The following is a 17,026-nucleotide window of genomic DNA, read 5'->3' on the forward strand; positions in this document are numbered from 1 at the left end:
TCATTTTCTGCTTATGTTTGTCTTTAAAATGGGCGCCATTCTTCTTTGACTTTAAAGTAAAGAAAGGCTTAGTAGCTTTATCACATAAAGTGGAGTTTCAGTATCTGCAATCTCCTCTTGGGGTTTGAATATGAATAGTAGTGTGCGCTTTACTGTCAGACTGGTTTTCAGGACAGGAAACTGTGTTCATGGATTTCGGGGGGCGTGGACTTCTGCAACGGCCACGCCCCCTCTGCCTGTTGATTGACGCGCACCAGTGGCTCCTCCTTGAAAGCCTTTTTTTTCCCCCTCCTCCTTCGTTTTCCAGTGTAGTGCGTTGATTTCATACCAAAGTCATACTTAACATTCCACTTATACTGTCAAACCTGTGAGAAATATTACGGAAAACAACAAGGCGCCAAATTATAACAAAGTAACTAAACTGACCAGCCGCTCTCCCCGAGAAGAATAAAGGTGATTGCCAGATTAAAAAAAAAAAAAAAGAAAGGTAAGTCCTCCAACAAATGTTCTCTCTTTCTGTTTAGAGCCTTTTTTTCTGGGGAGTTTTTTCCACGCCGCTTGTCTCGGTGAAGTTTTCAGATCATTGTCATTTTTTACATTTTTCCGCGGAGCTGCCTGCGTTGGGAGGGAAGAAAACATTTGCACATTGATACTCTATTGTGTTTGACTTTCGCCAGTGTGCAGGGATATCTTTTGACAGGCTGTGTTCAATCATATTATCCACCGGTAGCCCGCGCATTGCCACACACTACATTACAGAAAGAAAGAACAAAAAGGAAAGAGCGAAAGAAAAACGCTTTGACTGAAGAGACTCGAGCCAACATGTTTGTTTTCTGTCTCGCACAGTTCATACCTGGATTCAACACTTCAACCTCAACAGGAATCCCAGCAGTTTACTTCAGCACTCGCAGACAGAGGAACACACACACGCACAAAAAAAAAAAAAAAAAAAACGATTTGGAGGAATACACAACTTCAGTCTGGTTTGGACCTCTGCATCCCAAAGGTAAGACAACTTCTTGACTTGTCAGCAGTTCAATAATAGGCGCGATCCTGACCCGATTTATTTACAAACAAGTACAAATAAGTTGAGTTGTTTCCTGCAAAACACACCAACATCATACAAGTAAAAGAAGACACTGACTGATGACATGCATGTACTTTCTCTTTAGTTTCTGGCCCGGCTGCTTAGAGACCTAGAAGGAAAGTAGACGTTCAACATTGCATTATGTCTTTTATTATTATGTTTTGGTTCATTTTAGACCAAAACCTGAACCAAGAAGCTTTTTTACTTTACAGTTTAAGATTTGAAAACTAAACAGACAAACACTCAAAATAATAATAATAAAAAAAAGATTTAATTTGTGAACATGCACAGCTAATTGGCAATAATAGTATAAATGTATTGCCGCATAATGGCAGCGAATTTATACACTATATATACACCAACTGATACACTAATGAAAAACGATTGACAGTGTTTTTACCAACCTTGAGCCACACGGGTGCTTACCAAATATAGGGAAAGGATTTTATTTTGAAATATCTAGCCTTCTGTGCTAGTTTATTAGCAGATCCCAAAAATAAAATTAAAACCCGCATTAGGAAATTTAGAAGAAAATATGAAGCCATAAGAAATGAGCGACAGGCAGTGGGCTGTCAGAAAGAAATAAAAATTACACGGATAAGACCCCGGCTTCTATTTGAGGTTTCTTTGAATTACAACGCAGGGGGAATAATTTCCTAAATGTATTTGATAGCATTACATTGTACTTGACAGTTTATCTATCTATCTATCTATCTATCTATCTATCTATCTATCTATCTATCTATCTATCTATCTATCTGTTCATCCACAGGGAATGTGATGATACTCTGCAAAGTCCCACTAAGTACATAATTCATAGGTGAAGATTTGAGACGCGTGGATGTGTAGTGAGCTAATTGTATAATTATATGGCTGCCACCTCTGGCGACACCTGCTCTCAGTGTCGGAGATCTGTGAGCTCAGACTCTGGCATTTTTTATTCTGACAGGTTTTGGTTTCTGCTGGCTAGAAATGTATTGTGACCGCCTTCGCTCACCCTAAATTCAAGCAGTCGCAGGAGCAGTTAAATCACTGACAACAGGTCAACAGGTTTGACTTAACAGCAGAATGCAGTTTGTCAGGTTGGTCGCAGCGAGTGGAAAAACCTGCTAGCTGCTGTCTGTTTTTACGGCACCGCCATTTCTTAAGACTATAATATTTTCTTTTCATATTTCTTCATGTGTCTCTAAATATTTGTTCCACACCTTTGTGTGGGAATAAAGCAGTGTTTTGTTGTGACTTTTGAAGCTCTGCTTCTCCACAATGCGCCGATAGAGCCCTGATAAAGAGGGTGATCAGATACCGTACTTGTTTTATTTTATTTATTTTTCTTGTTGTTGTCGTCTTGTTTTTTCGGGGCCTGCTGCGTTACGGTCGAGAGGCCAGATCTACCGTTAAAGCCCTTCTCAAGAACCACCTTCTATTAACATGTGGAAATGATGTTCTGAAATGAAACAACCAACCAGAACAACCAAACAATGTGTCCTTAGTAAATGAGACACGCCAAGATGCCTAATAATAGATTTCGATGCTGATGGATAAATCTGGAAAAGATTAGGCATTCTGCTGTTCCGACAGATTCCCCCTTCATTGTTTTTAGCGGCTTGAATGCATCGGGCTTCCCAGTGTTCAGTGTGGTCTTTTTATTTTTTCTCCCTGAATGCACTTTATGTCCCTCAGCCGCTGTGGATTTAACGTCTAGATGTGCAAGAGTTAAATGCGAGGGGAAAGTTTTACAACTTCACCCATGTCACGGAGGTCAATTAGATTATTTGGGGTGGTATCGCCTTAAAGTGGTTGTTTTCTCTCTCTCTCTCTCTCTCTCTCTCTCTCTTTTTTTAACTCTCCAGCTGTGTGCCTTCAGGCTGAGGGAAGAGTTAATGAGCATGTGTTCCCTTCATTAGGTTTAAAATTAAATCTGATGATTTTTCTCAACCTGCGCTTGATCAGAAACCGTAAAGGACGGCCGTCCAGTGCGTCCTGTGGCTCGCTCCCGTCCTGAAGTGCATCCTATGTTTGCGCTGCAGAGTGTTTACTTTGGATGCAGGTCTGTTGACCGTTTGTCAGTAGCGGCTTCACCCGTTTGTGTTAAACCCACGCGAGCCCGGCTAATGAGCTTTTGCCCATTTGTGCACACCATTGGTTGCTTTTTAGCACCATCCCCAGAAGTGCTCGTCCAAATGGTGGACACTTACCCCTCTGTCAACCCAGATCTGAACAAATACCACTTATGTCTGTGTGGCGGGGACACAGAGGGCCTCATAGAAAAAGCCTGCAGCTCTCAGCAGAAGGGCATTAATGACAATCTGGAATACAATGTGCAGTTTGACACTAACTAGCAATAGCAGGGGTTATAGAGTGCAGTTGTGCTGATGAAGAACATAACGTGCTATTTATTTCAGCGGGCAAAAAAAAAAAAAAAGAAAGGTGCAACATTTCAATTTCATTGTGGCCAATCTTTAAACATAGACCGGCCACTTTGCTCTCGCGGTCCCCCCAGTAACACAATTCATCAACATTGTATTCATATTAATGCAGTGCACATGTTTACATATCCTCCAAACCATGAGGTTTTTACAGATAAGCTTTCTGGCCTCCTGTTCGAGCCGCTCAGGGGAGGAACAGGGGAGTGGCCTAGAACAGTGTACTCTTTGTGTCAGTTGTCCCCAAGTTGCTAAACGTTTTAGTTGTTCTTTCTGTTGCGACCAACTGTTGTTGAGATGTTCCACATATTGAAAGAGGAAGAGCTCGGAAAGAAACGCCTGTGCCAGTGTCTGTGGCCACTCCGGCCTCCATTACAGATAACAGGAGGCTCACTCCCACACTGAGCCCTGTCTGGTGTTTCATAAATGTGTGTGGCCTGCGTGTCGCACTGGAGCTCCAGTGACCCAAGGGCACTCATGTGAAACTCCTTTAATCCGGCTGCTCGCTGTGTTTTGGGTTGGCGGGGATGATCTCCTCCCAGAGCCCGGCATTATTCGTTTCGCTCGCCCCTAATATAAAACTCCACCGACGTCCAAGCCATTTTTTTTTGGATGACCAGGCCTTTGTGCAGACTTCAAATGTGCCATAAGTTTAATCTCTTTGTCTGCTTTTTATGTCTGCCTGCAGTTTTTTCCTCTTGATCAAAGCCGTGGCAGCTTTTAGTGCCTTGTGCCACGATTTATATGGTCAGATGAATTATTGGCTGGTGCATTCTGCTGCAGAGTTATGCGTGTCTTAAGGGTTTCACAGATTATGGCTTCAAACCGCTCCCCTCGCCACAAAATGACCAATTCAGGCTAGAATGGCTTCTCCGCTGCGTTCCCTGGAAAATTTCCGATTAAAATGCTGATTCAGACTGTTAAGAAGAAAAAAAAAAAAAAAGAAAAAAGGGAAAAGCACTCTGGCTTCTCTCTCGCCCCGCTTTGTGTCAGTCTTTTCCTCCTCAGTTAGATTAAGGCTGGATTTTCTGAACGGGTGACAGCTCAAGGTAGACGACGTAGTGAGCAACATCCAGCATTAAAACAGAACAATGAATGAATGAATCTGGCCCTGTGTTAATGCTCTGTTTTGACTCATTTATCAGTCTCCTCGGTACGTAATTTATGGAAACTGGTATCATCTTCTTCCTCGCAGCCTGCTTCTGCGCTGTGTGATTTGTTTAGGGGAAAGGGATGAGTAGGAATAACATTTTTCATGGCGTAAATGTTTAGAAATGTGTGTCGGACTCAAGCGGCTCAGATCATTTTCACACCGAAACTGTGGATGTTCATTCTTGCGTGCAAGACCGTATTCTGAGCGTTATTGTTTTCCTTGGGCCTGCAGCTGGTATCAAACTGCAAATGTTTGACTTGACAAGGGGTGCATATGGCGTGTGTGTGTGTGTCGGTGTGTGTGTGTTTGTCTCAACTTTTCCCTCTGCCTCTCTTGCCGTGTGAGCTGTTGGCTGTCCGGCCCTCCTCTCACTCTCAGCTCTGATTGTTTCCTGAGCGCCGTGCCAGATAGGAAGTAGGAGGAAGTTATTGGAGGAGCTGGAGAGAATTTATTAGGGCCAAACACAGACACAGGAGGGAGAGGGGAGGCTGGTGACTCAAATTTTTTTCTTCTTTTTGGAGATGGGGCTTTCATGTGTCTGAAAAAGGCAGTAGCGTCGGCCCCAAAGGCAGAACAGACAGCGCGAGGCGCGCGCCAGCTCATCACCTTCGAATTATCCCCCAAAATGAAGGAGCAGTCCTACAGTCAAACATGCGCATTTGCCGTAAATGCGCCGTGTGTCAGAGCGTATGGGGCTTTGTTTCTAGCTCTTGTCAGAGAGCAGCGTTCCTGGCCTGGGACCTAAAATGTTTTCTTTATCTGTAATCTGACCTTAGAGAGCAGCTGCTCCTTCTGCCGCCAAGACCTGTTGTTTCCCCTGTCAAGTGTGTGTGTTTGTGTGGCTGTTGGTGTGCGTGGAGGGGTCTCACTGTGACAGAGAGCACCAACTCTACATCTGTGAGTACCCTTCAACCTTAACAAGATGGTTCTCATGTGGAGGAGTTTTGGGCTGTGATTTGCTACTCTGTACAAGCCGAAAGTTCGCTGGAGGTGTGTTTTACTCCCACCTAAGCGCGGAGGGGGTGGGGGTGGGGGGGGTTTGGCTACCAGCACATGTCCCAACTCTTTCAGCCACTAAGCAAAGGCTGCGCTTTTTTTTTTTTTTTTTTAAAGGGAGGAACAAATCTCGTAGGGTTAGCAAACAGAAGTGGGCCTATACGGTCTTGACAGTGGGCAATGATGGAGAGATGTGCAAACACATCGGGCGTGATGGATCAACAGTGGAAGAGACAGATTTGGAGCGAATCTGTTAACAATCTGCTTTGGGACATGAGTCAGCAGCACTGAGTCATGTTAACGAGGGTGTACAGAGATGTCGATGGCAGAAGGAGGCCTCACAAAGTGTGTCTTTGTAATTTACCTCAAAACAAATAAATACTAGAAACGATTTTCACCTCCACAAAGTAATTTCTTTTTTATTATACGGTGCTCAAAACGTTTTTTTAAAGACTTATTAATAAGCTTATTGTTGATAGATGGATAGATGGATAGATGGATAGATAGATAGATGGATAGATGGATAGATAGTCTTTCTATTTATGACAAAGTTCAAATGTCATGTAGCACTTAAGTCTGGTGGATCAGGTGCATGAATTAACCTTTTAAGTTTTCGTTTTAATTACTCCGGCTTAAATTTCACAACGCAATAAAAATGTACGCTTTCTGCGCCAGCCTTTCTGCCTTGCACAGATTTGTTTTTAGCGTGTGTAACCACCGACATCAGAACTAGTTCACATCTTCATGCATCTAACTCTGGGCCCTTCCTAAGTCAAAATAAGCTGTCAGCGGTGCGCAGCGCAAAATTTGAAACTTTACCATAGCCTGTCGGACACATCATGTGCTCATATTGTATTAATATTGTTGCCCGAGCTCAATGGGCTCACATGGCCCTCATGGTGGGATGTTTAGTCTCTGCTAAAATGTATTTCTATGATCCATTCTGTTTTAGTCTCGGACATCTGCCGGCTCGACAGACGCTCTTTTCCCACCACTGAGAGGAGATGTTGCCATCAGGCCATAAAAATCGGACATGACAGAGTAATTTTGACTCAATGTCTAGCCTCACTGTAGTCTTTGAATTCCGCTGCGTAAGGAGAAACCCATCTGGTTGGTCCATTTGAGAGCAGCGAGATGATCTCATGTTCAGCTGAAGATAAAACCGAGGATGCAGAAAGTTTGATTCAATAAGTGTTGCCAGCTGCCGATGGTCACGCTGTCTGTTTCCCGTCACTCAAACCCACAGATTGTTTGTTTTCCTGCCTGTAGGTGTTTGTAGGGGATTTCCTACATGCGGTGACACATTTAAAAAAAAGTGTGTTCGACGGAATCCCTCGTCAGATTTAGGCTGATTTGTCAGCTTTCCTCAGTGCAGCCTGAGAGTGACTCACTAGAATTACTGGAATTCACTGGTACATTTCACAGCACACAGCCCTGTCTAGAAAGAAGAAGAAGCACAGCGCAGTGCCAGTAAACTCTGCTGGGCTCGTAGATGGAGCCGGGGCAGAGATAAGCCGATTGCTGAAAAACAGACTGCAATGTGATCGCTCCGTTCCGTGGCTGGGAAAATGGGAAGAGGGATTCTGGTGCATGAATGGTGCCGTTTCAATGAATGTGCGCGGTGCATAGCTTTGCAGCGTTATTTACATTCCTGCTGCACATTGGAATTCTGTAGCATGTTGGTCTCAGAGTCCCATGGCCTGACTCCCAGAAAGAGAGAGGGGGAGGCGTGGCCCTGATTTTTGTGTAAAAAGAGAGAGCAGTGTGTCATTCAATCAGGACACTAATAAACCTTCCCACCTGGTAAAAGCCAGCCTCACACACGGGTTTGTGCAGGAGAGGCGCTAGTTATCCTCAGTGTTTGGTAGCAGCTACGCAGTTTGTCTAAAACACTGTGTAATTTGACCTTTTGCTAGAAAAATATATTTGGACAATACATTGCTAATCAAAATAGTTGCAATATCAGTCAGTGACTAATCACTCAGTTTTGCTGTTGCAGGGGCCTGTTTTTTTTTTTTCTTACTGTAGTGCATGTGCGCATGCTCTGCTTTGTGTATCTGCATTTCATTTGGTTGCTTGAGTCATTACTATGTTGTGGAGCTTCTCGCTCAAACTGACTCTAAGGGACATTACACTGTGTTGGTTAGAACAACTCATCTAATATAATCAATATGTTAATTGCTGCAGCGTTTCTTTCGCGGTGACGCACTGACAGTAAATCACGTTGGACCCAGTCCCAAAGGTCTCTCTTCTTGGAACTGTCTGCGACTAACTGAGAAACTAGCTGTTGCATTGGAGTTAATAAAACTGTCTGACTTTTAAGTCATAAAGTCATGAGTATTGTCCTGACTGAAATCCTGTCACCGCACCAGATGATGTTTTTTTTCTTCTTTTTTTTTTTTTAAAATGGCCTGGCTGACAATGCCTTCCCTCTAGCCTGAGCCCTGAGTGACACGAAGCGGGAGCGTGTTCACTGCTGATGTTGCATTCCAGCTGGAACAATCCCACTGTTTTCCAGACTCCAAAGTGGACGCCTAAATTGGACAACACCCCCCCCAACCACCCCACCCCCCTCCGCCGACTCCCCCCACTTCCAGCCGTCCCTTTCCCCCCCTCCCATACACACCCCTTTTCCCCCCTCTGCTCTCCAACCAATCACCCAACCTACCCACCACCCACTCCTCCCATACACGCATCCCCTGGTCTCCTGTCCTTATTTGGGTAGAGACGTTCTGAGCGCTCGGTGGAGGGGAGGGGGCGGCGGGAGAGGGAGGGAGGGCGTTGGGTTGACACAAGGGAGGCAGGAGGAGAAACAGTGAGCGCTCGCAGCCCTTTCTTAATAAGGACATGTCTGGAATTCAGGCCCCTCTCTCGGTGAAGAGCCTCTCTTTTCGCGGCACCTCACATGAACGCACCCTTGTGAGCACTTGGAGCTCCACCGAGGTCGACAGATCTGTTGTTGCGTCGAGCCCTGTTTGCTGCTCTTCACAGTTTCGCAGGGCAGGAGGAGGTTTGCGGTGTTTTCTCTGCTATAATTGGAGAGAAACAATAGACCGGCCACCTCTTCCCCTCTGCCTCCCCCTCCGTGCCACCAGGCTTTGATTGGTGGCCCCGGCTTTGCTCAAGCTGTCACCCCGCAGCACCTGTGCATTCATTAATGATATACTTTGGGATGTTTTCACACCAGAGCACGCAGCCAACAGCTGTAATAGTTCAGGCTGAGACAGAAGTGTATTTAAGGGTTGCAGTAGTTTTAAAAGTTAATGGACATTTGCACATCTTAATGGACATCTTTCATTTGAGCCGCCGTTCAACAATACTCAATGGCTGCTGTAAAAATTTGAGCTACTAGCATGTGCATTTTGTTAAAGGCTGATTATAACAATAATTAAAATCCATTTGGGGCAGCGAACACTAATTATTTTAATAACTGCTGAATTCTTTTCTCTGTGAATCGAGACTAAAATAGTTGAAAGGATTCCTGTCACTGTTTTTTACGAGCAGATGGTGCCAAAGATATGTGAATAACAAGGCTTTTTATTCACAAATCTATTCACATGTCTTTGCCAATTTATAGACAAGCGATTAATCAGTGAATCAAAGTTTGGTCGCAGCACTGAACTTCTTCTTTTGTCTTATTAACAATCAAAAGCTGATGCTGGGACCAGATTCCTTGGAACAAGTTTCAGATTGATATTTTGTCAAAGAACTACTTGACACATTAACAAGCCGTCGCATGGTTTAATCAATTAATTCATAAGGTGCTCGTCTGTATTTTCCGCTCTCTTGGGGATGCTGATTTATACACAGTATCGTGAACTTCGTGAACACAAACCGGCAGGCCGGGATATGATTAAACTAACTGTGGTGGTTACTGGGAGCCATCCAGCCGTGTGATCTGTGAGGACTGAAATGGTTTCATTTGAGCTGCTGATGAGTGCTCAGTTTCAGTGTTGAGTTTTAACGCTGTGGCCCTGTTGCATAGGGTCTACCATAAACAGTACCCTCTAGGCTAAAATTAGCCGTTCGACTTGTGGATATTTGTCAAACTCTAGTTTGGGTTCGGTGACATCCATAAATTTTGTTGCGTGTGGCAGAAGATCATGGCGGGAGCCGCTCTGCCACCGTCTGCTCCCCTTTGATCATCTGTAATTCCTTTTAAACGATGGTGGGAAGGGAACGGGAGCATCGCTAATCCTCCACCTCTGCTTTTTACCAGGTTTTGCGGTTCTCAGATGATTTGATATAACTGCAGTAATTATAAAGTGTCTATATTTCAAATGACGGCGAGATAAACAGAGGGCCTGGGGAAGATTTCTTGGCTATTATACATTTTATGTGCTATATTGCAGACGTAGTTTCCCACCACAAATATAAATTTCTCATCTCTCAGACTAGGTGTAATTATACTATATACAATCATGTAGATAAGACAAGAGAGAAAAACAAGGGTTTTACTAACTTACAAAGATTTTCAGTCACGTTTTGTTACACACACAAATCAGATTTAATGACTGAAACGTTAACGCTACGAATATTATCCCACTACTGTGTGTTCTGACCTTCTGACTGAACTAAGCCTCAGAAAAAGCATGAAAAATTGGCTTATATTGAAAAATGTGCTTTACTCTTTTTGCATTTTGTCAAATAAACCCCGAATCTTCTTATAATTTCATCGTTTTAGTTGTCCCGTAGGAGCGCTCGTTTTGGCGCAGAGCGTATTTATCCATTATTCTTTATATTCGTCGGTATCTGCAGAAATGCTAAGGCAGAAACACAAGCATCCTGGGAGGATTATGGTTACCTCATAGACGTCCATTTGAGAAACAATACATTGCTGAAAAGGCAGCTTGAAAAATACTTAAGATCTTTGCCTGCAGTCAACCATAAGCCAACCACATCGGGACACAGTTCCCAGACCACAAGAATTCTTTGAGGCCAGCGCTGATTAGTGAGGTCTTTAAACTTCGTTTTATGGAATATCTTGAATTCATTTGGCCATTTCAGGGAAATAAAATCAAGGAAATTATAGTAATAATTACGGTTTGCATTGTTTATTCATACAAATTTAATGACTGTAATAAAGAAAATGTCAAAGTATTTAGGGCCCTATAGATGAATGACATTCCTGATTGAAGTGCATGTCCTCTAATGCCCTACATAATCTTGCGCAGCTCCAGATCTGTGCACTTGAATGATTCCTGTAATGTAGATGACTAAGAAAAAAAACACACTTAATGTTCTACTGCATCTCATTGATCCAGTAGTAACTAGGTTTGAATTTGTTTTGTGATGATCGGCAACAATGGGTCATAAATCTAAAATAAGGAGCTAAGTGAGCCAACCTGTTTTTCTGCTGGTTAACGCGGAAATTCATTAAAACCCCCCGCTTCCAGCACGAACATCAAAAGGGTTTCCTGTCTTCAAAATACTTGCCCAACTGGCTGTTTGCCTCCTCACACAAATGTCACAAAAATAAAATGCTGGCAAGACAAACGATGGCTTGTAATTATATGTTACACCCAATCAAAGAGTCAGTTTTCATTGTGTGTGATGGTTTGAATTGGATTTTCTTTTTTGCCACATGGCCTCACATGACATACACTTCAAACTGTTTCCACTAGAAATTGATACCATTTTTAGCTGTATTCATAATTTGGAAAAAAAAAAAAAAAAAATGCTGGCAACAAAACTCATGGACTAGATTTAGGTTGAAATGTTGTGTTAAATGACATCATGTTCATTCGTATTTGTTTTTAATTTAAACCTTTTTTCTTCCTGTCTGCATGTATTTCAGTACTGTTTGAGTTGCTCTTTAAGGAAAGGTGAAATGGTCAAATTTAATCAGTGCTGCATAAAAACAACCATTGCTGTTTTATTCCGCAGATCTCCTACAGATCCTTTGATATTGGGGCTCGTGGTCGGGCCCAGGGGGAGCCGCCACCATTGCGTCCAACGAGTGGAGCGCCAACGGTAGCCCAGAAGATGGGCTGGACGGTGACAACGAGGACAAGGCCATGGACGGGGACGCCGAGGGCGTGTGGAGCCCAGATATTGAGCAGAGCTTCCAGGAAGCCCTCGCCATCTACCCTCCCTGTGGCAGAAGGAAAATCATCCTGTCAGACGAGGGGAAGATGTACGGTGAGTATTCTGGCCAACAGCCAGAGCAAAAGAACAACATGGAAATATGGAAATGAGTTCGCAAAAAATGAGGAAACCAATTAATTCTGCAGAGATGCGTGGCTTAAAGAAAACAAACATCTACTTTATATATATACACACACACACACACACACACACACACACACACACATATGTACACATACATATATGTGTATATGCTCCAAAAAGAAATGAGAAAAATCTTTTTCTACCTCTTGAGCTTGTGTCACGACTTCGACACGGAGGTGAATGTTTTCTTTCCACACTGAGCCGTCTTTAACAAGTCTGTACCTGTAGAGCTGTGACCCAGGGGCAGGTTCTTCCAGTCGCACCAGCGCGCTCAGAGCTGATTATTGCTGTCCTGAGAGCAACTCGGCTCCTCTCCCCTTGATTTACACTTGTCTTCTACTTCAGAGTGTTTTTCTTTACAGCCTGGTTTTCCTGCCCACTGTTTTACGGCCTCTTCTCTTCCCCCTTTCAGCCGCTAAACCTGCTTTTTTTTTCGGTTTTGTTTTGTTTTTTTGTTTTTTAATTCAAGCTTCATGTGCTGGTTTCTGCCTACACGCGGTGTGACTGGGAGAGTTTTTGCCTGTAGGTGACTGACTGAAGCTGGTTTTCCGGGGAAGTGCTATGTTTGATGCTGGATGGCTACGGTTACGTTAACAATAATTAGCGCAGCGTGAATCGAGACTCAGGAACAAGAACATCACATTGGCATGCTGTTCTGTCCGAGATCTTAAACATCCATATGGTTTCTGAATAGTTATGCTGTTTCCTGCAGCGTGTTCATTAAATTGCAGGTGTTGAGCCTGTAGTGTCTTGAAAAAGTCCAGATGGAGATGTTTGCAAGGCTGTTTGGTAGAATCACGGACATCCAGGTGTAGGAAATTGAACACACTTGCCTTTCATTACTTTGATCCCACTTTCCCGTTCCCATTATTGAGACAGCACTCGCTTAATTAGATTCAGCATTTCAAGTTGGACATTTTGCTGAATAGCAATAAATGCTGATTGACAGGAACTCTGCTGCGATCTTTATTGTTTTACTTGGCGTCGCCCTCAACAAACCCCCCTTCTGGTTTTGCAAAGTTATGTTCTTTTAACCATTGTAACTCAACTCCTCCAAGTCATGTTTTGTAAGAATTTCCTGGCCTTTAATTAATGTCCATCATCCCGTAAAGAAAAAAAAAAAAAAGCTGAAATTGATTCCGGCTTCGGTACAAAACCAAAGAAACCATCAATCTTTGCCACCAAAGTCTCAGACAGGCCGTGTATTTTAGAAGCGTTGGTGTTTGTTTTTAAAGTGCTGGTTTTTGGGTGGCGTTTTTTTTTTTTTTTCTTTTCTTTTTTGACGTCAGATGAGATTCTTTTGCCGTGATTCACGCAAGATGGAATCTCATCTGCTCATTTTTTTCAGGCGCATTTAGATATTGTGCACGCACATACCTGAGATTACTCAGCTACTGTTGCAGCTTCTGTTGTTATTCTCACCCTGCCTTAAAGGAGCAAAGTAGTGAGGAAAACAGTAGTGGTTTAAATTATTAGTCAGGAGATACTTAATCAGCTTTTATTTGTTTGTTTCAGCATGCACTCCCTGCTTGCTTTTGGAGCACTGTGAATTAAATACTTTAGGGGTTTGACACAGTTGTTCACGAATTAGTAAAAACTCGTACTCCTGGCATTTTTATCACATAAATAAATATAATAAATAATAATTATGAATTGTATTGTGATTAGATGCAGATTAATAGACACGCAAACAGCTGAACTGATAAGGCTAATAATGTAAATGTTGCATGTTGCATATGGCGCAAAGAAAAAAGACATACGCAAAACGTATGATTTTAAATAAAGCAGCTGTGCAGTTTCTGCAGAGACGTTTAAAACATAACTTTAACAGGATGAAGAACAAGAGAATGTACGTAGCTAATATTCCACAAAAATCACGTGTTCATGTACAACATTTAGACACATTTTGAAAGGCTTTGCATAAAGTGTGTAGTACTGAAGTGTCTATATGTATGTAGGCTGTTTTTTTTTGTTTTTTCAATTGAAACATAGATATAAGATATGTTGGGTGACATGACACAGCTAGATTACAAATTACAGACTTTTATGTACGGGCTCGAAGTGTTAAACCTCCTAAACCGTCTTTAACAAAATAGCCCTACCCTCCTGTTTAGCAGGACAGTGTTGTGTCCCCGGCCCCATGCATCTGTCATGAGAACGTCAACAAAGAGCCAGACCTTGCACAAACCTGCCCCCTTAGCAACAAACTGTCAGGACCCCTTTTAGAGGCCTGTTTTTTTCTAGAGCACTAAACACCATCTCCATTTACAATAAGTCATCTGAGGCTTTGCTGGCAGAGCCAAGGCATGCCCCAGAAGAAGCCTTCTCCCAAGGTGATTACCTCAGACATCTAAAAGCTGCCCTGACGTGAGGTTGAGGGAATGTTAACGATTGCACTGTATGTAATACTGTCTACCTTGCAGTCTCAGACTCCCAGTGGCCTCTAAAAAGCAGCAAGTCATCCCTCCCATTGGGAATTCCACTTTTTCTGCCAGTTTTTTTTTCTCATTTGGTGGGAAACTTTTTGCAAATTTCCATTAGCTAGGGAACCGTTTTATACATGTGTGTTCTCTGCTCCTCAAGCCTGTCTAGACTTTCCAATAGCATTTCCAGTCATTTACATAGCTCAGGGGTGACAAAGAGTTTAAAGAAGCATAACACTCGATTCACACATGTTAATAATCACTCCACTTGCAGAACATGAAGGCTACTTAAGGAAACTAATCTCTAATTTACGATGCGATTACACTTAGAATACTTAGCACTTAGCTTTTACTGTATCTGAGATCCCAAACATTGGCTATTTAAACAATTTTATTTTCTTCTTTTTTCCACCATGTGCACATAAAAATAATGTACACTAAAACAGTATTAAGTTAAATTATGCAATAATATTAAAATAGTAATTGAATCTAAATAGTAATCGCAAGATCTTATTATAATTATGTTATTTTTCAGTTGTTGTCGATGCTGGTTAAAGAGACTACAGTGAAAGCACGAGCAACCTCAAAGGAGCAGAAGTGATTACACAGTTGCAGCAGTGACTCAGATGTGCAGAAACAGCCATACCATAACATGGGCCCTTTTCAAAAAATGTCAACACACACACGCACACACACATTTGTTATAATGAAACCGTGCATTGCTTAAACAGCTGCTCAGATAACAGGAAGGACGTCGCTTGAGCGCAACTTCAAGTCCTTAATCAGGAGTAGCGCAAAGTGGCCCAATTAATTTAACTCTACCACTCACTATTTTTTTTGCTGTTGTGTCTTTAATATGCACTTTTCTTTGCAGTTTTAAACCAATAAGATTCTCCATTAAATGGTGCGGATTGGTAATAATTTGCAGTCATTTTTAATGTACATGGTTTTGTTTCAAGGCTGCAGCCAGCAGATAGCTTAGCTTAGCACGAAGGCTTGAAATAAAGTGAAACAGCTAAGCTGACTCTGTCTAAAAAAATGTATTGTTATACTGTACATAGTTATGTATATTCCCAAATATAGAGCTATTGTTTGGTTGAGTGTGCTACCAGAGGAAAGCACGCAGCTCCCCGCCTACCTTGTTTACAGTATTATGCTAAACTATGCTAAAGAGCTTCTGCCTTCAGCCTTATTTATAACAGATGTGAGAGTGGAACCAGGCTTAAAACACTTATTTCCCATGATGTCAAACCTTTGATAACTTGTGAAAAATAATTGAGGAAAATCAAAATGCACAACATCTAGAGCATAGTTGAGACGTGTTGAGATTCCACCTAAATAGCTGACACATTAAACACTTGGAGTTCAGAGGAAGTATCTCAATAAGACACAGAAAAAAATGTTGCCAGTCTTGTTTCGCCTTGGGGCTTTGCTGACATTTGTTCACCTACGTCTTCTGGCCTCGTCAGGTGTGACAAACCCTGAGCACACCTTTTTTTTTTCCCTCTCAGCCCTGCAGCTGTCATCACTGCTAATCATTCTGTGTACGGCAAAAAAAAGAAGGTCCAGAGGCCTGTGTGCGTTCTGGCCTTTTTCGACAGGCTGCATTTGAATCGGCAGCGGGAACACTCAGGAGACAATATGATGCGTGAAGGTATACGAAGGGGGCCGAGCAGTGTGTAATGATGACTGAGCAGGCCTGGTGCTTCCCTGTCAGCCCCCTCACTGAGATGTTAGGAATGTTTTCAGTCATGGCTGAGCAGTATGTTAGCAATTTAGGATTACCTCAATGTTATGAGAAGGGAGGAGGGAAGAGAATATGGGCGTAGAAAGGGTTCAGGGGAGAGACAGTGTGGCAGAGGCAGAGAGGGAGGGAGGGAAGGAGGGAAGGAGGTGGGGGGGATGTGGGGAGTGAAGAGAGATTACCTTTTTGCCCAGTATCTTAGCGTGGAAGTGGAAAATTCCAGTGGTCATGTAGTAAAAGAAAAAAGATAGGCGTGTCCTGTCAGGGAAGAGGTTAAGAATGGAAGCCTGCAGCGTTTTGAGTGGGTGTTGAGCAATCAGCAAGGGAGTCATAAGCGGTTCGAAAGGGGGCAGAGAGATGGAAGGCGCGAATGTGGGGAAACTAGAGGCAGAGGACAGTGAGGCCGTGCGTGCGATCGCACAAGTGCGTGTCTGTTTGTATGCACCTGTCATGATACCCTCCGACCGTGTCGAGTCCGAGCAGATGTTGGCTGCCACGGCTCACGACTCCGTAATTCTCTAGATTTTCTGTGTCGAAGTTTGAGGAAGCAGCGCGTCCTGAGCTAATATATCCAGTTCTACTGGCTCTCAGCAGACATACTAATTAGCCACAGAACTTGTGTCTGCATATCATGCAGCTGGCATCTCGAAGTTCTGGCAGTTTCTGGCAGTTGTGGGAGCTTATTAATATTTGTTTTGGATTTTTATTATTATTATTTTAATTATTAAGCAGATGACGTCTGTAGCTACAGGTTTTGCTTCTCTTGCCAGAAACTCGTCCTCCTGACCTTAGTGATGCATACCGGGTTGATTAAGCCAAATTCGTGTTTGGCTTGAGGAGCTAACGCAGGTCTTCTGAGAGATTGTGTTAGCACTTAAAAATCATTGTAAGCTGTGGTTTTCAAAATCTTATGTGAACAGCTTGATAAAGGAGACGGGGCGTATTACTTCTGTCCCTGTAATTTCCCCA

The 17,026-nt window shown here is 42.9% G+C and overlaps 1 protein-coding gene across 8 annotated transcripts in view; it reads left to right on the top strand.

Annotated features, from left to right (window-relative positions):
* The first annotated feature begins 289 nt into the window (after positions 1 to 289).
* Positions 290 to 17,026, top strand: part of tead3b (TEA domain family member 3 b) — a 29,553-nt gene continuing 12,816 nt past the window's right edge. For all 8 annotated transcript variants that reach the window (XM_047581980.1, XM_047581982.1, XM_047581981.1 and 5 more), the window contains exons 1-3: positions 290 to 487; positions 847 to 1,006; positions 11,546 to 11,800. In XM_047581980.1, coding sequence (XP_047437936.1) covers positions 11,677 to 11,800 — 124 coding nt within the window. In that variant the 5' untranslated portion in view covers positions 290 to 487; positions 847 to 1,006; positions 11,546 to 11,676. The remainder of the gene's footprint in view (positions 488 to 846; positions 1,007 to 11,545; positions 11,801 to 17,026) is intronic.

Source organism: Mugil cephalus, chromosome 4, assembly GCF_022458985.1.
Source record: "Mugil cephalus isolate CIBA_MC_2020 chromosome 4, CIBA_Mcephalus_1.1, whole genome shotgun sequence".
Lineage (NCBI taxonomy): Eukaryota > Metazoa > Chordata > Actinopteri > Mugiliformes > Mugilidae > Mugil > Mugil cephalus.